Genomic DNA, 20,558 nt, shown 5'->3' on the forward strand with positions numbered 1-20,558 from the left:
ACCTTGACTAAGATAGTGAGCTTAATTCTCTTGACTCATCCAGTGAGGTTGTGTCTTTTGACTTTTTGATTTCCCTTTTTATATGGCTGCATTTCATCTTCATAAAGTTTCGTGTTTTCTGATAACTTAAATATCAGTGTGAAATCACTTCCTTATGTATGGATAGTCATAACTTTGATGATAAAACTATGACAGCCTCCCTGGTCCAGGAATCATGACTAATATGATAACGTTGTCGGAAACACTATGATAATCTTATTGATGCAGGAAACATGGTTAATGTGATAACTTTGATGGTAAGACTGTGATAACCTTCCTTGTCCAGACTACACATCCGGTGTAATAACTTTCCTGATAACATTCAGATAATATTCCTTATTTAGAATCCACAGCTGGTTTCATGATTTCCCTTACTACATTAAGATAACCTCCTTGGTCCAAAATCCACAGCTGATATGATAACTTCCACTAATGAAATTAAAATTACGCTTCACAATAAAACGGTTTAAGGTTAGGTTAAGGAACGCCTGCTCAGATACCATAGGTCGACAAACGACCTATTGATCATTTTATAGAAATTTTCAAAAGAAGGCTTTTTAGTAACGGGAAAGTTGAACTTGGAGAGGAGAATTCCTCTCCAATCGCTATGAGCAAATCTACCTAAACGTGCTAGATAATGACAATTCAAGATGCTGAAAACTTACAAATACTGAGAACATATCAGACTTAATTCTCGCTAAAACTGAGAGGCTTGCCTATGATATTGTAAATGGAGGAAGTTTTGGTACAAGTGATCACCGAAATATCATTTTCAAGGTATCTCTCATCATTGCTTGTAATGCTGTGCAACACAAAACTCGTGTAATATATCACGTTACAAACTCTCCTGATCATCGTATTGCTCTTGACAGACAAATCTGGGAAGATATGGACTATGAAATCTATGTGGGCGTAGCATGGAAATGCTTCAGTAAAACATTTAAGATACTAAAGGGAATTCATGTGCCAATGACGACGGTTATTTCAAAAACTAAGCAATATTGGTAAAACAACGAAATAAAAATCTGATTATTCTTAAGAAAGTATCATACAAGAACTCGGACAGAACAGTAACCATCATGATGAAGTAAGTTTTGTAATTTTCCGTGAAAATATTAATCCATACAGGTGAAAATAAACGCCAGTATGAAGTGTACGTTGCACAAAATATCTAAAGAAACTCATGATTTCCGAGATATATTAGAAGCAAGAGAGTCATTACCCAAATATTTGAGTCGTATATTTCAGTAAAAAGTGACTTGCATCAAGACAGTAAAACCATGGCAAAGATCCTAAACTATTGCTTTCTCATCACAATTATCACTGAAGACGCGACTTATAACCAGGTTCATATTCCGTTGCTAGAGGAGGGAAACTTTTCACAACATCCAGCTTCAAGGTATATGATAAACACTAATAGGAAAGAGTCAATAAACGGCAGGTCCAGGTAAGTTTTGTCCTAAGACATAAAAAGGAGTGATAATGTATAACGTTAAGCCCTTGAATACTCTTTTCAATATATCTCTTGCAATCCTTTTGAGGACCACCACTTGATAAATAAGTCTCAGCATGAATCTGACGAAACCGTTCATGCCTGAAAAATCTGGTTGATACTTTTTTCTATTTATTTATATAATCAACATTTAACATGAATGATGAAAGTAAAGTGGTTAATGAAAATTCCCGCATTAGCAATTTTTTAGCAAAAGTTAAGTCGAATGTTATAGACGGAGCTATACCTATATGGTTAGGACATTGATTGCCTGGCTGTAAAAGGAAGAGAAATAGTTATTAATGCTTAAGCCTCAGAATAGTTAAGCATAACAAGGCATTAGACTTGAGACCAGTCCCCTTTCTCGTGCATATCATTGACACTGATAGTCTACAAAAATTTTCTTCCGTATAAAAGAATATCTGCTTAAGTATTTTTGCAAGCTGAATCCATATGTTATCAAAATTTTTGTTCCAGCATATTTGTGCCAGTGCTCCATCGAGCATTTGAAACAAAAACTTTAACAGCTATTTTCATTGTTTATGAAGTACAATAGCTTCTTTCTGAAAGCCCAATCCTGGATAAATGAGTCACCAGTGACCTGCAGAAACACGACTGGAAATGGTGGGACATTCAAACAATGCCCAATCTTAAGTATCAATTCTCTGTCAGTTGCAGAACTTAATGTGAAAAAAAGTGTCTTTTCCACTCTTGTGGCAAATTGTGCTTTAGAGAATGCAAGTGTTGTGCTGATGCCCCATCCACCATTATAATACCGAGAAACTGTGTAAATAGTCCGCATTCTTTCTGCTACATATGCGGTAAATTGACATTCATATCGGAAAATGTCCTTTCACACCCCTTGTAAAGTTGGTGACCAGGATAAAAGTTGGGCTTCCCATATATGTTTTGTCACATGTGTCAGGCTTCTCACAGCATGGGCAAAAGGTTCACGTAGTGCGCCTTTTGCCATTTCTATGGTTTGTAGAGAACCCAAAGATCACGCTTCGAATTGCTACTTATGCCTGACAAATATAAATAGTATAACACTAAAATCCAAGCATACCTTTAAACATTCTAATTTGCCATCTTCTAGAAGGCCAGAACCTCAGTAAGGAATTCCCTATGCCAGAGCCTCTAAGAAACATGGCACACTGAGTGACGATGAGTCTAGGAATGAGAAGGTAGACCAAGCAGAGGACAATATGGATCCAACATTTGAAGCGAGATGTTCTAATAAGTGAACCACATTTGCTGAGTCAAGGAGGTCTTAATGATGCGGTCCGCGATTTATATGTGTCTAAGATGCAAGCCGAACTTTTGGGTTTCAGCTTAAAGGACTGGAATCTTCTTAGAAATTAAATCGAAGTTTCTCTTTATCATGATCACAACATCGATTTCAAAGATTTTTCTCCCTTGAAGATGGTCTAGTATTTTTCAATGATGTTCTTTCTGTTATGGAGGCACTTTGCCACGAATACAAAACAGATGAGTGGTGCTTGTTTATTGACTCATCAAAAGTAAGCTTGAAAGTGGGTCTATTCGACACCAGAGATATGTTTCCTCCCTTCCTCTGGCTCACGCAGGTAACATGAAGGAATCGTATGATAACTTGAAACTTCTATTGGAAAAAGATTAAGTACGGGGAATTGAAGTGGAATGTATTATGTGGCGACCTAAAGGTTCTGGCACTTTTACTAGGAATGTAACTTGGTTATTCGAGGTTCTTTTGTTTCCTCAGTGAGAAGGACAGCCAGGACAAGAAAAATCATTACGTAAAGAAAGTGTGGCCAAAACGAACATCACTGACTCCATGGAAGAAGAATGTTACCAATCCTCCTTTTGTTGGTCCAGATAAAATCTATCTGCCTCCATTGTACATTATGCTCGGTTGATGTAGAACTTCGTCGAAGGTATGGATATAACTGGCAATAGATTCACATATTTGAGGAATTAATTCCCCGGAATCAGCAAAGAAAAAATCAAGGAGGGTATTTTTGTAGGACCTCAGATGAGGGAACTGCTTCGAGATAAAAGTTTAGATGAAAAGCTAAATGAAGTTGAAAAAAGATTTTTTGGGAATCGCATATAAGAAAACTACTGTGATGTTCTAAATTATCTATTGATTTCATTTAAAGCTTTTGGATACAATATGAGTCTAAAAAAATTCTCTTTTTGGACTCTCACTTAGACTTTTCATGGAAGTTCTTGGGGCAATCAGGGATGAGCATGACGAAAGATTTCATCCGGAAATTTTGAACATGGAAAAGATATACCAAAGAAAGTGGAGCCCATGTATATTGGCAGATTACAAGGATGGGATGTTCTGAGGCCAAATATAGCCGAAAATCATACACTTTTACATTTCAGAGGTAACTTTTTAAGTGTAATACCTGTCTTATTCATGAATGATTAATGTATACTTATTGTAAAGCTTAATTACTCTGTCACTGTAAAACCATGCCTGATAAGAAGTATTTAAGGTCTACCTATCTTAGTTCGTTGGACAAGATATAGTTGAAATGTTTGATAACCAGTGTAATTGGGCTTCGTTATATGATATCTATATTTGCACAAAATGTTAAGTTTGGAAATTAATCCATACCAGAAAGTAAACGTCTTCAGCTTCAAGGAGGCATAGAAAAACTGATGTGTTAGATTCAGACGGTAATTGAATTTCAGTTGCTGATATTGCAAAGTTTCAAACACTGGTACTAAAACCGAGGAGTGAAAACATAATATCAATTCTGTTGAGCTACACAACGATTAAATAAATACAATGGCGAATATAAACGCTCAACACGTGATATCATAATACCAGGTAAGATAAAGTTGTATCTGCTTGTGTTGTAGGTGGGTTCTTAAATTCGTTCAAACTTGTATATATGTAATTTTTAACCCACGTGTGATGTTCCTACATGACAATTTTTTTTTATACTCCTATAAATAGCATTTTTAATTTCATTGTCTATACACTTGCTTCAAATGGTAAGTGTATTAAGGCACATTATATAAATCCAACAAATGATTCATATATTTTCTATTACAATTTTTGATCAATCAACAAACGAACTACGAAAGTTAGAATGATATCCGCTTTTTCTATATAGACCATAGTCAAAATTGTTCTATATACCACAAACATAACTTGAAAGTCATACCAACTGAGAATAGTTAAAGTTTGATAACTGTTTGAGCACAAAAAGTCTTAATATTTTTCCCAGATTAAAATCTATATAACATGAAATGAACCTTACAAGTTTAGAAATTAATTTATTTGTTCTCATACCTTCAGATGAATGTCCTGAAATCTGTACAGAAGAACACGGCCCCATGTGTGCTACTGATGGCAAAACTTACAGTAATGAATGTGAACTACAACAAGCCATTTGTTTGGATCAAAGCATCTCTCTAAAACACACTGGTGAATGCGAAGGTAATTCTTGACCCATTCATCAATATTTTCCTCTTATTTCTAACCAATGTACTATGTTCTCAAGCCCTATAAAGAGGCTTGGGTTAAATGTTAATACTGTAACGATGTAAATAAGTAAAAAAACAAGCATCTTAATTCAGGCTATTAAAAATTTCATTTTTTTTTTTAGAATGTTTAATTTTTACGTGTACTAGATGCATTTCCTCTATCATAAATAATTCCCTTTTTTATTAAAATTTCACAAATATTTTCAAACTATAAATCTCTCCCAACATCGTGGTATATATGCAAAGTCCCGGGTATTGATTTTAAAATAAAAATTTCAGATTTTATGTAGCATGCACAAATTCATTGACTGTTATAAAATTTATGTATATCTCGAATAATTATCTAATTCGATTATTCTCTATCAATCTTAACTATAATTGCTTATATAGACATCCCTTTACAATTAATTGGAATTATATCAATCCTGACTAAAATTGCTAATTATATAGACATCCCTTTACAATTGGAACTAATCCATTCTTTTTTCAAATTGAATTTCATGTAGAATGTAAATTTAACAACTGTTAAGTTAACAACTGTTAACCTTTCAAACTAGGTCAAGAATGCGAAGCAGTTTGCGCTCCAATCCAAAATCCCGTGTGTGGGACAGATGGCAAAACTTACTCCAATGTCGGTTGTTTAGCTGTTGCAGCTTGCAAGAACCCAGACATCAAGCTGGCAAACACTGGCGACTGCCATGGAGATGTAAAGTAGGTAATGCACAACACTAAAACATTCGCGGCCATTATAACTTTTACTATGATGTAAGAGATAGATGGTTTAAACTCGGCAAGTTCATATATCTATATCATTTGATAAACTACAGCTTTATCATTAAAGTTTATCAATGGTAAATTATACATATCTACATTAGCGAGTTTGGAAACTGTTTCATTAACTTGGAGGTTTAAAAAAAGCAAAAAATGATAATTGTATATTCTATTCTTTGCAGGGTAGATGTCCGTTGATTTGCCCTTAATAATATTTAAGTAAAAATTGTGCAAGTGATATAAACTTTAAGATTGTATTAATGATATATGTATGAAATCCAATTTATAATAAATATTTTTCAAAATGAGACCCAACGGCTTTATTTTTAACCATTGTTCAAAATATTTATCATTGGATTTTGGAAATAAACATGCGGAAACTTCAGTCTTTACAATATAAAGATAAAAGTTAAAGTTGACCACGTCTTGTCGAAGCGGAACTTTAACTTAGAGTATACCCATAAGAGAAGGAAACTGCACCACCTACAGTAATACTGTATTCATTAAATTGGATACTTCCTACGAATGTTAATACCTTAAACACTTTGCGTGGTATGCCTTTTGGAGTGTAATTGTCATCTTTACTATGATCAATGATAGTACTATATAAAACTAAATTTCTAACTACAGGCTGAATAGAAACCAAAGTTCATAACATTATGAACAGTACGTAATGGTGTTAATCGTTTATAGTCCCTTTAGCTTATTTGTAAATGACAACTTGTAAATTTTGAATATTTCCTTCATATTCTACATATGGTGAACATAACTTGTAGATAACAGCGAGACAAACCGGTACAAGTGTTCATTAGGGTGTGTAGGGTTTGAACTGCCTTCGTTCAGATAGGTGTGATTAGTAAAACTTTTGATAAAGAACTAAGCATATGAGATAATTCCATGGTCAAAGCATTAAAGCTTACAAATTTCGCCTACAGTGAAGCCGTTCCTCTTAAGAATTTTATAAATATGCATTACGGTTCTTGTGTAATAACGTTTTTGGGTAAAAAAAAGTTAGGGGGTCGACCTATACACGGGTAATAGTTTCGTTAAGTTAGTCCGTGCATAATGGGAAAGGCTAGTAGCAACTTTTGGCTTGAGACAGGAAAGTTTTACAAGTAAACAAATCTTTAAGTGTCCAACCTGTTTGATAATAGGAAAATGCCGTTGCACTATTTTTTGGGAGGCTTGAGGGGAATAATACCATATATTTGGCTTTTTTTTTGCCGGTCTGCAGTAAATACCCACAATGGTATTTGACTAGTATATTTCTAAAAACATTACTTGTAAATTGGAGTAACCATAGCATTGTATTGTATAAAAAATTCTGTTAAGTTTCAACGTAAGGTGATATCAAAAGCTACTTGGGAAGGGAAGATGCAAAACCTCACTGACCAGTGTTCTTAAATATACGATACGTGTCTTCATTCGTTTTTACTTGAAAAGTATTTTCCTTTAACTATGCCTAAGTCAATGTATTCTCGGAAATGGAAATTTTTCTAAAACGTGATGTATTTCAAACAAAATAGGATAAAAAGTACATGGAGAAACTTTACCTAACCTTCCGATGTTTAAGAGCTGTTACTAGTGTTGTAAGTTTTCGGTTGAAATGGCTAAGGTATTCATTCATACTGTGATTAATATAGTCACGAAAATGTATTGCTTTTCGGTGAATTAATGTACGTATTAGTGGAAAGTTGGGGAAAATCGTAAAAGACAGTCTACTACCGCATTCTTTCATTGTTCTAAAGATGTTACCGTAATAGGTATTCGAATTTTCGTACAATAATAATCTAGACAAATTGACTTAAATCAATACTTGAATGGATATTACAATATATGCCATGATATAAGCTTCATCACCCTAATTTCCTGTTCCATTACCTTGAAGATCTTAGGTCGACTTGTACAAGAAGCATATCATAAAGTTGTCAAAAATCAGTGGTCGTCCTATACACAACGTAATTTGTAGAATATAATTATCCCTTAGGATAATGTAGAAAGAATACTTGCCACGTATTTCCTGCGTGTCGCAGAAGGCGACTAAAAGGGAGAGGGAGGCTGGAAATCCTCCATTTTCGGTATTTTTTTTTTTCGAAAGGAACAGACGGGGGCCAAGTGAGGATATTCCCGCTAAGGCTGTCCTCTGTTCTTAGCACTACCTCACTAATGCGAGAAATGGCGAATATGTATATAAGTTTTCAGGGGAAAGTCAGAAATGACGCAAAAACCGATTGATTAGATTTTGGGAATGATCCAAATCATGGTCTGCATCCAGGACGCCATCACGGAAATATCAATTTTTTTTTTTATATTGAACTAATATCTATGGGATTCCAAATGCCAAAGATGTTTTCATGGTCAAGAAATTTAAGATTTCTTTAAGGATTTAACAATGCCATATGGGTATAGGAGCTGCCTTGGCAAATGTCTACGCTCTCCGAATCCAATATTTCATTCCAATATACCTCTAGCATTGTATTAGGATATAAAGAATTATTCAGAAGAATCCAAAAGATTGTAAAATGGAAAGCCGAATTGAGGTAAATGTGATAAGGATGAGATTAAGAAAACTAACCAAATTCAACCACCCTTCATTGAATAAGTTTTATTTAAATATAAATGAGATGTTTGAGGACAATATGTGATGTGAGGTGGTTTGATAGAGTAAGTAATGTAAGGGTAAGAGAGATGTATGGAAACAAAAAGAGCGTGGTTGAGAGAGCAGAAGAGGGTGTTTTGAAATTGTTTGGGCACATGGAGAGAATGAGTGAGGAAAGATTGACCAAGAGGATATATGTGTCGGAGGTGGAGGGAACGAGAAGTGGGAGACCAAATTGGAGGTGGAAAGATAAAGTGAAAAAGATTTTGAGTGATCGGGGCCTGAACATGCAGGAGGGTGAAAGGCGGGCAAGGAATAGAGTGAATTGGATCGATGTGGTATACCGGGGTCGACGTGCTGTCAATGGATTGAATCAGGGCATGGGAAGCGTCTGGGGTAAACCATGGAAAGTTGTTTGGGGCCTGGATGTGGAAAGGGAGCTGTGGTTTCTGGCATTATTGCATGACAGCTAGACTGAGTGTGAACGAATGGGGCCTTTGTTGTCTTTTCCTAGCGCTACCTCGCACACATGAGGGGAGAGGGGATGTTAATCCATGTGTGGCGAGGTGGCGATGGGAATAAATAAAGGCAGACAGTATGAATTATGTACATGTGTATATATGTATGTCTGTGTGTGTATATATATGTGTACATTGAGATGTATAGGTGTGTATATTTGCGTGTGTGGACGTGTATGTATATACATGTGTATGGGGGTGGGTTGGGCCATTTCTTTCTTTTGTTTCCTTGCGCTGCCTGGCAAACGCGAGAGACAGCGACAAAGCAAAATATAATATATATAATATAATATATATATCTTGGCTTTATGTAAGACTTTTGTTCAAGCATATATCTAAGACTATATATTATATTTAGTCATAAATATTTAGGTTAAGCAGAAAGACTCTCCAGAACATAAATCAAACTATGAAAATTACTAATATTGATGCTGAAAACTATTGATTCTATGAATGGTAAATAAAAAAAGTATTAGTAGAACGGAAGTATTTTTGGACATGTATATAGATATTCAAATAGAAATACAGGGTGTCCTAAAAACATACACACATTTTGACTCTCGTAACTCATTCAATTTTTTCATTTCTTTTCAGATTAAATTAACAGTTCATTAACAAATGACACGATCAAAACTACAACTCCACCTTCCTTGCTTCTACTGATGTGCTCAAAATGTTTCTATTTTCTTTCTCTACACTGAGCAGAGCATAATCGCAGTCTGTCTAGACCCATAGAAATTTAGATATAAAAGTATTAGTTTCATCTTGCTAACTGATCTCTCACAGCTGGCAATGGAAACTGCGATGGTTAGCACAACTGAATAGAAATGCGAAGGTTAGGAAAGAGTCATCTCCATACTGAACAATGAACTTGAGAAGTTCTTCAGGTCGAGTTGTCTTTATGTTGGAACGACTTGACAACAGCATTCTCCAATCCAAAATGTCTTCGTATATCTGCTGTCCACCAATATCAGAGCTCGTGTACAGTTCACATAAACCTTCACACTTCTTCTTTAGGTCGACACTGTAACGCAGTCCTTCGACATTGAGAAAGAACCCAAACTTGGCATCTGTGTCATGCAAACGTATGAACCTTCCATCCAATTTCAATTTCCTCCTTGTCTGTTAACCCCGCATCTCTTGTTCTCATCAGCCATTCGTTTCTTTCGTCTCCGACATTTTCTACTTCAACATTCTATGCTTGACAGAGATTAAGTCCTTCTTCGAGTGATTCACTGACCCACACTTCTTGTTTATCATCAAAATGATCTCGAAAGGGTTTCAAATCCAGGGCAGCAGCATGAAAGTTCAAGCTAGGATCCATGTACCATATACAGTGAGCAGCATTTTTAGGTATGGATCAGTAACTTTCATAATGTTAATGGCTTGCAAAGCAAATTGTGAAAATATAATAACTAAAATGTAGAATAGCATCTTACTGTATGTATTCGATGAAATAATAGTGTAAAGTAAAAAGATCATTATTAACATAATTGCTTACATATAATATTATAAGGAAAATACTCGTTAGGAGCAGGTTATTCAATTTGACAGCTCTATACTCTAATTTGGCAATATCTTTTAGTAATGACTTTGCAGCCAAGGATGTTTTCTAGATTCCTGTTTAAAATTTCAATTTCTTATAAATTTCACAGAAATCTTGTCAATAATGTTTTGAAACACTCTCAATAACAGCCTCACTTATACCAACTTACAATGTACATACAGGATGGTCAAATTAATTTGTATATTTCATATAAAATATTTCTCCTGTTACCTTCAGTGTTTTGTGCAGTTGTATATTACACGTTTTCAAATGTTGCAATAAATCACATACCATTTAAATATCAAAAAGAAAGATATGTTTTTTAACAAATACTAAAGGGATAAGTTCCAGACCATACAGGAATAATAGAATTAAACTATATTACTTGGAAACCAAGATTTATTGTGCTATCTGGACGGACAGGAAATAAATTTGTGTGTCTTATAAAAATGTATACTTTACTTTTATGATCAAATACTCTCATTTTAAATGGACGGATAAATCCTTAGGATGCATAACACAAACCTGTTTTTGAACACCAGTAAGGAAGATGCGTTGTTACTTAACCTATCTGTATTGCACTGTCAATTGGAATTTACTGAACTAAGTATACCCCGATTCTTTAATAGTGGATGTTGAAAAGTGAGCTATTCATATTGCAATATCTGTACCTTTTCTTTACAGAAATCTAACCAGAGCATAAAACTTATTACCATGTTTAATAGTTAAACACTGAAAAGGGTAAAATCTCACACAGCCATACTATCTATCTAAAGAAAACTTATGTAGCACTGCATATCTATGCAGAAAATATTACTTCAGACGATACTTAGCACTCTTATTAGTATTGCAATCAAAAAAGAAATGCAGAAATGTTTGTTGCTAAGACTTTTAAAATTGGTGTAGATATACATTCAAGACAATACAACATAAATTTGCAACCACTTATAAGTTAAATTTCTTGGGTAACAAACATTTTTCCCAATAGTCATAGAATTCTATGGAATGCATGCAAAGGTGAAGCAGAAATGGGCTGAAAATAAGAATATGTAATGAAATATTGTTGTACTGGATATTCAACTCTACTGCAGTATTTACTCTCATTTCAGAAGGTATGTTATAGCGAAGTCTACCTTGAGGATTTGTGCCTCAATCTGCAAACCACAAAACATTAAAAGCACAAGAGAGTAGTCATATAGAATAAAGAATAAGGGATATATTGAGGTATAATTGTGATACAACGAACAAAAATTATGTTTTGAGGTTTGAAAATTTTCCTAGGGGGCAATCCCATAAGCAATAAGATACTAACACTTTACCTCACTAGTGCGATAATGCAGAGAATTCCCTACTCATTGTTGACCATTAACATGTGGTTGTAGCAATTTACTTGTTTATGACCTGCCTTCAACATTTGCCAGTGAGGTTGCCAGGCCTTTTGACTTCGGAGAACTGATCTGCCCAGTAGCTCACAACTGGCAGATTGCATGTTTCAGCCCAAAAGTAGACATCACTGGTAAAGAAAAAGGCCTTTTGATAAGGGGAAGCAGAGCAAAGCAGGAAATCTAGAGAATTGCTAGTGGAAAACTGACTTGAAGAGAATATTTTTTCAGACTTCAAAACTTCCATTTCTCTTCTCTACCACTTTGTCCCACGACCAATGTAAGCATACACTCACAGAGGAGGAGGATTTGAAGAAAAAACTTGAAAATAGAGGAAATGTGGAAATAGATTCCTTCTAACAGTGATCCAGAGACACTCCAAAAACACATCTACAAGAAGAGTCCTTTGCCAAAAGGAGTAAATCCACCATGCCTAGGACTATGGAATCATACTGGTATGGTGCTATATGAATGCCAAAGAACTATAATGTAAATTTCCTGGGACATCTGTTTTCTAAGTAAAGGTTAAGGTAGAGGTCACCCTCCTCACATCATGGGCTAAAATGTAAAAAATACGTTGAGCCACGAAGAACAGTCCCTATTCAAAGTAGGGATTCTTCATCAAAGGATTATTTATATTTTAGATTCCTGGGCATGCCAATAAATATGTCCCTCAAAAATCATATGATTCCTAAAAGCAAAATTTTACTAAGAAGACAATGCTTTCCCCTCTAAGTTTAACAAAAGGGGTATGCCTAGTATTTAAAGCTTCACACTTCACTAACTTTGCCACATTGGCTCATCTTTGAATTTCATCAGAAAGAAGGCTGTACTTGTGTAGACACTGCATGTATTTCATCAACAGATTTTAGAAGTCCCCTAAGAGGTGATTACAAAATTATGATATATTGCTATACAAAATCACTGTTTCCCGCATCGGCGAAGTAGTGCCAGGAAACAGACTGAGAATGGCCCATCCACTCATATACACGTATATATACATAAACGCCCACATACGCACATAGACATACATATACATATTACATATACATACACAGACATATATATACATACACATGTACATATTCATACTTGCTTTCCTTCATCCATTCCTGTCGCTACCTTGCCCTACAGGATAACAGCATTGCTACCCCCTGCTTCAGCAAGATAGCGCCAGGAAAACAGACAAAAGAGGCCACATTTATTCACACTTAGTCTCTAGCTGTCATGTGTAATGTGCCAAAACCACACCTCCCTATCCACATCCAGGCCCAACAGACCTTTCCATGGTTAACCTAAGATGCTTCACACGCCCTGGTTCAGCACGTCAACCCCAGTATACCACATTATTCCAATTCACTCTATTCCTTGCACATCTCTCACCCTCTTGTATGTTCAGGCACCAATCACTCAAAATCTTTTCTACTCCATCCTTCCACCTCCAATTTGATCTCCCGCTTTTCCTTCTTCCCTCTACCTCTTTGTCAATCTTTCCCACTCATTCTCTCCATATGTCCTAACCATTTCAATACAACCTCTTCTGCTCTCTCAACAACACTCTTTTTATTTCCACACATCTCTCTTACCCTTTCATTACTTACTCAATCAAACAACCTCACACCACATATTGTCCTCAAACATTTCATTTCTAACACATCCTCCCTCCTCCATGCAATCCTATCTATAACCTATGCCTTGCAACTATATAACATTGTTGGAACTACTATTCCTTCAAACATACCCATTTCTACTCTCCAAGATAACGTTCTCTCCTTCCATACATTCCTCACTGCTCCCAGAACCTTCGCCCCCTCCTCCACCCTGTGACTTACTTCTGCTTCCGTGGTTCTATCTGCTGCTAAGTCCACTCCCAGATATCTTGAACACATCATTTCCTCCAATTTTTCTCCCTTCAAACTTACATCCCAATTAACTAGTCCCTCAACCCTACTGTACCTAATAACCTTGCTCTTATTCACATTTACTCTCAACTTTCTCCTTTCGCACACTTTCCAAACTCACTCACCAACCTCTGTAGTTTCTTACATGAATCAGCCACTAGAGCTGTATCATCAGCGAACAACAACTGACTCACTTCTCGAGCCCTCTCATCCCCAACAGACTGCATACTCACCCCTCTCTCCAGAACTCTTGGATTTACCTCCCTAACCACCCCATCCATAAACAATATAAACAACCATAGGGACATCACACACCCCTGCCGCACACCGACATTCTTTGAGAGCCAATCACTTTCGTATCTTCTTACTCATAAACATGCCTTACATCCTTGGTAAAACTTTTCACTGCTTCTACCAACTTACCCTCCACACCATATACTCTCAAAACCTTCCACAAAGCATCTCTATCAACTCTACCATATCCCTTGTTCAGATCCATAAATGCTACATAAAAACCATCTGTTTTTCTAAGTATTTTTCACACACATTCCTCAAAGCAAACACTTGATCCACACATCCTCTACCACTTCTGAAACCACACTGCTCTTTCCCAATCTGATGCTCTGTACATGTCTTCACCCTCTCAATCAATACCTTCCCATATAATTTCCCAGAAATAAACAAACTTATGCCTCTATAGTTTGAGTTTGTTGCCTTTATAGTTTGAACACACACTTTTATTCCCTTTACCTTTGTACGATGGTACTATACATGCATTCTGCCAATTCTTAGGCACTTCACCATGGTCCATACATACAATGAATATCCTTACCAATCAGTCAAAAACACAGTCACCCCCTTTTTTGATGAATTCCACTGTAATACTATCCAAACCTGCCACCTTGCTGCATTTCATCTTCCGCAAAGCTTTCACCCGACCAAAACACCGTAATATCTGCCACTCTATCATCAAACACTTACCCCCTTCACCGATGTTCCCTTTTTGTTCTCTTGTCTTACACACATTATTTACCCCCTTCCAAAACATCTTTTTATTCTCCCTAAAATTTAATGATACTCTCTCACTCCAACTCTCCTTTGCTCTCTTTTTCAACTCTTGCAACTTGCTCTTGACCTCATGCTGCTTTCTTTTATACATCTAATGGTCATTTGCACTACTTCCCTACAAGTATCATCCAAACGCCTCTCTTTTCTCTTTCACTAACAGCCTTACTTCTTCATCCCACCACTCACTACCCTTTCTAATCTGCCCACCTTTCTCATGCCACAAAAGTATTATTCAAAAACCTAACAAACAGTTTCATCATTAACAAAGAACATGATTTTCTTTTAACCCATAGCAAACTCACTTAATGTGTAATATGAAAAGTAATCTTCATAAGAAGACATTGAAGTGTTGACTACCATAAAAACAACCAAAATGCCCCAGAAAAAGTGCTTATCTATAAAGCCCATGTAAAAGACATTATCTGAATTTCAGAGCCCTCAGGGTGACCTGTGTTGCCATTTATCATGGAAAAAGACAACCCATCCACCATAACAAAGGGGGTAACCCTCATAAACAGGCTGTTCTGAACAGCCTGGCTTTGAGAGAAAAAGTTTCCATAAACGAAACTAAGCTACATGTCTACCAAATTTTTGTGCGATCATTAGGAACCATATGAAATGGAGGCTTGACCATTTGGCACTCATCCCCAAGTTGTCACTCCCATACAGTTCAAAAGCATTGTCAGATATTAAAGTAATTTCACTACAGTGACTCTCCTAACTCCTACCTCTAGTGTAAAACCCCCTACCTGAAGACCATATATTCAAAGCCTCCAAAAGAACATGAAAATATTACATAAGCACAAAGAAAAACCATTTGTGTTGTACGGGAGAAACAAAAGCAATAATAGGAAAGGAGGGGGACCACCAACAATATACAATATATGACAACAATAATCAGTCCATAAGAAACTGCATATTCTATAGATCTATCCAAAGTACATCTACAAACCGTATTCCTCCGCAGAAAGGTGATGAAAAAAGAGTGATGTCCAGTATACACATAATCCAAGAGGATTCTGAGCTGCAAGGGAGATTAGTCCTCCAGAGTGAATGGACTCTGACCATGCAAAGGTAGGCCAAAAATAAGTTAGCGCCCACAACTACAGGTTAGTGGTTCGTAATGAGTGGGGAATGCTTGTGCTACCCAAGCAGTTATTAGGAATCCCTGACCCCAAAAATATAAAAGAGATACATCATTGCTCCCACTGCAAACTGGCAAAGAAAAGCTAAATCTGTACTGTTATAATCAAAAGTACAAATAAACATAATTTTTTATATTATATGGGATGATAATAAATATGCTCTGAAATTACAGAGTAAATTTAGGGTAATAAGACTAAACAGGGAAATGAAGGTAAAAAGCAGAGTTAAACATATAAAGGGGAAAACTATACTAAGCTTTGCTACAACTTGCTTCCAAAGGAAAACAAGCATGCAGAGGGAAAACACATAAAAAGAAAACTGATGGTCACATAAGGCCCTACAATAACCATCACCTCTTGAAGATCAAACAGTACAATGTACATTGTCATCACAAAAAAGATGGTCTACACTAATTTCTCATGCAGCAAGTGTCTGGAAACTGAACCTGTTTTTGAAAAACTGTTCAACACTGAATGTGATAACTTATTACCATGGGACATCACATAAGAGGCATTTACTACATGAGCCCCCCATCATACATCAAACTGTGTTTAGTTTTGGTTATCCTGCTTGAAAAAATGGACAGACAGAATGGAGACAGTACAGTGACAAACAGCCAAGATGATATCCAGAATGAGAAACAAATTATAAGAGAATCGACTAAACAAATTAAGCTAATAAAACTTAGACTAGAAGACGTTAAGAGGTGATTTAATTAGGCTTTTTAAGATTATCAAAGACTGCTTCATACAAGATTTGTTTAATTTTATTCAAAATTTAGAAAAAGAATCTTGCACAGGCATTTTGCATCTAATGAATACTCATTCTTTAATATGACTTTTTTCGTATGTGACTAGAGTAGTTAAAAGCAGTGTCATAGTCACGATAAAGAAAAGACCTGATGAACACTCGATTCCAGTTCACAACTGACATTACATACGACTCCTCAATCACAAGATAATTTCATTGGTATTACTCTTTAAATCACCAATACGTTTTTTTTTTCCTTTTGCTCCGTTAATCTTGGACTTATTTATCTCTTTCACTTTAACGAGCAGGTTCAAAATGACCCAATATCCTGTTCTTATTTGCATTCCTTTGTAATAACTTGACATCTAATTTTCTGTTCCAGGACAAGAGGTTCTTCCCAAGGGAGATCTTACAATAACTGTCAGGGTATGTACTTTAATCTCTTTCTTACACACATTCAGTAAAACTGTACACACACACACACACACACACACACACACACACACACACACACGGAGGGGGGGGGGGGTGTACTAAACCGTCATGCTTACAAGCGCCGCCTGGAATCAAACACACAGGCTTGAATTCTGGTCGCTGCAACCGGTGCACAATCCACCCAGCCATTCATCTTCCCTTAGGGGCTGCTCAATAGTATCGGTTAAGATATGTGAAAAAGTGTGCATACATACAAAGGAGTAAACACATGGTACACATATAAAAGTTTCAGAGACGGGCAACACGAAAGTATAACTTTCTCCCCATAACCAACTAAATGTAATTATATCATTTTTACTTTTCTGTTATACTTGATCACCGTTTCCCGTGTCAGGGAGTTAGCACCAAGAAACAGACGAAGAAAGACCCATCCGCTGACTTACACACATATATACATATACCTACATGCACGTACATATACATAAATAAACATATCATATACACATGTACTTATATATACTTACACATTACGCATGTATATACATACATAAGTGCAGGCCTATTCATATATGCAAATGTAGATATTCATACTTGCTCGCCCTTATCCATTCCTGGTGCCACCCCAATCTTCAGGAACAATATTGCCATTCGTTGTGTTAGCGTGGTAGAGTCAGGAAAAACAAGTCTCATCAGCTCACACTGATTCTCTAGCTCTCATAAGTAATGCACCGAAACCACAGTTTCATATCCATATCCAGACTCCACAAACCTTTCCATGGATTAGACCGGACGTTTCACATACCCTAGCTGAGCCCGCTAACAGCACGTTGACCCCAGTATACCATAACGTTCTAATCTATTTCAATCCGTGCATGCTTCTCCTCCTCCTGCATGTTCAGTCCCCGATCGCTCAAAATGTTTTTCATTCAATCCTTCCACCTCCAATTTGGTCTACCGATTCTCCTGATGCATACAACCTTTTCTCACTCATTCTCTCCATGTATCAAAACCATTTGAATACGCCCTCTTCTGTTGTCTCAACCACACTCTCTTTTACTACATATCTCTCTTACCCTTTCATTAATACCAGAAGAAACCACGTCACATCTCAATTGTCCTCAAACATTTCATTTCCAACACATCCATCCTCTTCTGCTGAACCCTATCTATAGCCCATGCCTCACAACCATATAATATTGTTGAAACTATATTCCTTCAAACATACATCTTTCTGTCTCCGACATAACGTTCTCTTTTGCACACATTCCTCATCGCTTCCAGAACCTTTTTCCTCCCTCCCACTTTAAGACTCTTCCGTTTTCATGGTCCCGTTCGCTGCCGAGTCTACTTCCGAATATCTTAAACATTTTCTTCCTCCAATTTTCTCGTTTTACAGTTGCATCCCAGCTAACTTGTCCTTCAACCCAGCTGAAGTAAATAACCCTGCTTTTGTTCACATTAACTCACATATTTCTCCTTTTTTCAAACACTCCTCCAAACTCAGTCACCACTTCCGTAGTTTCTCACTAGAGTCAGCTACCAGTGCAGTACCATCGGTGAACAACGAATGACACTTCCCACGCACTCTTATCACCAACATACTGCATAAAAGCCCCTCTCTCAAAGACTATTTCATTTACATTCTTCTGTACCCTATCCTTAAACAAAGTAAAGGACCATGGTGACATCACATACTCTTCCTTCAAACTTTCCTTCACTGGGACACATTCACTTTTCTCTCTTCCTTCTCGTACACACGATTTACACCTTTGATGAAAGCCTCCCATTCATTTTAAAATTTTACCTCTCACAACATATGTATTGAAGACCTTCCACAAAGCATCTCTGTAAACCCTATCAAATGCATTCTTAAGATCCATAAATGCCATACACGAATCATTCTGTTTTTGTATTTCTCAGATTTATTCTTCAAAGCAAACACAAGGTCCACACATCCTCTATCACGTCTGAAACTAAACTGTTCCTCCCCAGTCTGATGTTCTGTACATGCCTACAGCCTCTCAATCAATACCCTCCCATACAATTTACCAGGTAGATTCAACAAACTTATGCCTATACAATAGCATCATACATTCATTTCACCAATCCTCAGCCACTTCACCCTTTCGAACGTTCTCAATTTGTCTAACAATGTTCTTGTACTTCTTAGGTAGATCAGAAATAAACAGGCGAGAATTCAAGGCAAGCATATAATCAAACTCACGTAGAACCAGTGGTGTTATTCATCTCAGGCACAGAGTATCACAACGCACCACAACACAACATAATTTTTCGTGACTCATATAATATATTGAAGTGACACAATCCAAGATACGTTTTTGTTTTGTCCAGGGGATAATTGAAATGGTCTGTTCGGCATGGTTGTGGAAGAGGAGTTTATGTTTCAGCGCATTTCACAAGACAGCAAGGGAATAGATGTGAGGGAATGCGGCCTCGTTCCTCTCTTCTTGGCGCTGCTTTGCTACCTCAAGAAACGATAATCCACACACACACACACACACACACACACACACACACACACACACACACACACACACACACACACACACACATATATATATATATATATATATATATATATATATATATATATATGGGAGAGATAGCCAGATAGCGTAATTGGATTACGTGTGAATTGATAGGCACGCGAAAGAGAGACTTTTGGATGTTAAAGTGCTGAGAGGTGCAACTGGAAGGATATCTAACCATTATCTTGTGGAGGCGATGGTGAATATTTGTAGAGGTTTTCAGAAAAGAAGAGAGAATGTTGGGGTAAAGAGAGTGGTGAGAGGAAATGAGTTTGGGAAGGAGACTTGTGTGCGAAAGTACCAGGAGAGACTGAGTACAGAATGGAAAAAGGTGAGAACAAAGGAGGTAAGGGGCTGAGGGAGAAGTGAGATGTATTAAGGGAAGCAGTCAAGGCTTGTGGAAAAGATGCTTATGGTATGAGAAGCGTGGGAGGTGGGCAGAATAGAAAGAGTAGTGAGTGGTGGAATGAAGAAGTAAGATTATTAGTGAACGAGAAGAGAAAGGCACTTGGACGATTTTTGCAGGAGAATAATGCAAATGACTGGAAGATATATAAAAGGAAGAGGCAGGAGGTCAAGAGAAAGGTGCAAGAGGTGAAAAAGGGCGAATGAGAGTTGGGGTGAGAGAGTATTATCAAATCTTAGGAAAAATAAAGAGATCTTTTGGAAGGAGGTAAATAAAGTGTTCATGACAAGGGAACAAATGGGAACATCAGAGAAGGGGGCTAATGGGGTGGTGATGACAAGTATTGATGATGTAAGAAGGATATGGAGTGAATATTTTGAAGGTTTGTTGAATGTGTTTGATGATAGAGTAGTAGATATAGGGAGTTTTGGTCGACGTGGTCTGCAAAGTGAGAGGGTTATGGAGATTGATTT

General features: G+C 36.7%; 1 protein-coding gene across 6 annotated transcripts in view; it reads left to right on the forward strand.

The window, feature by feature from the left end:
* LOC139761025 (turripeptide Gsg9.2-like) overlaps nt 1-20,558 on the forward strand; it is a 364,470-nt gene that overhangs the window by 216,006 nt on the left and 127,906 nt on the right. For 2 of the 6 annotated variants that reach the window (XM_071684768.1, XM_071684762.1), the window contains exons 2-4: nt 4,827-4,967; nt 5,572-5,725; nt 5,968-6,095. The exons of 3 other annotated variants lie outside the window; for them this stretch is intronic. In XM_071684768.1, coding sequence (XP_071540869.1) covers nt 4,827-4,967; nt 5,572-5,725; nt 5,968-5,983 — 311 coding nt within the window. In that variant the 3' untranslated portion in view covers nt 5,984-6,095. Of the gene's footprint in view, nt 1-4,826; nt 4,968-5,571; nt 5,730-5,967; nt 6,096-20,558 lie in introns of those variants that run through there. One more of the 6 variants, XM_071684763.1, reaches the window with a different exon arrangement.

This window comes from Panulirus ornatus, chromosome 39 (genome assembly GCF_036320965.1).
Source record: "Panulirus ornatus isolate Po-2019 chromosome 39, ASM3632096v1, whole genome shotgun sequence".
Taxonomy (NCBI): domain Eukaryota; kingdom Metazoa; phylum Arthropoda; class Malacostraca; order Decapoda; family Palinuridae; genus Panulirus; species Panulirus ornatus.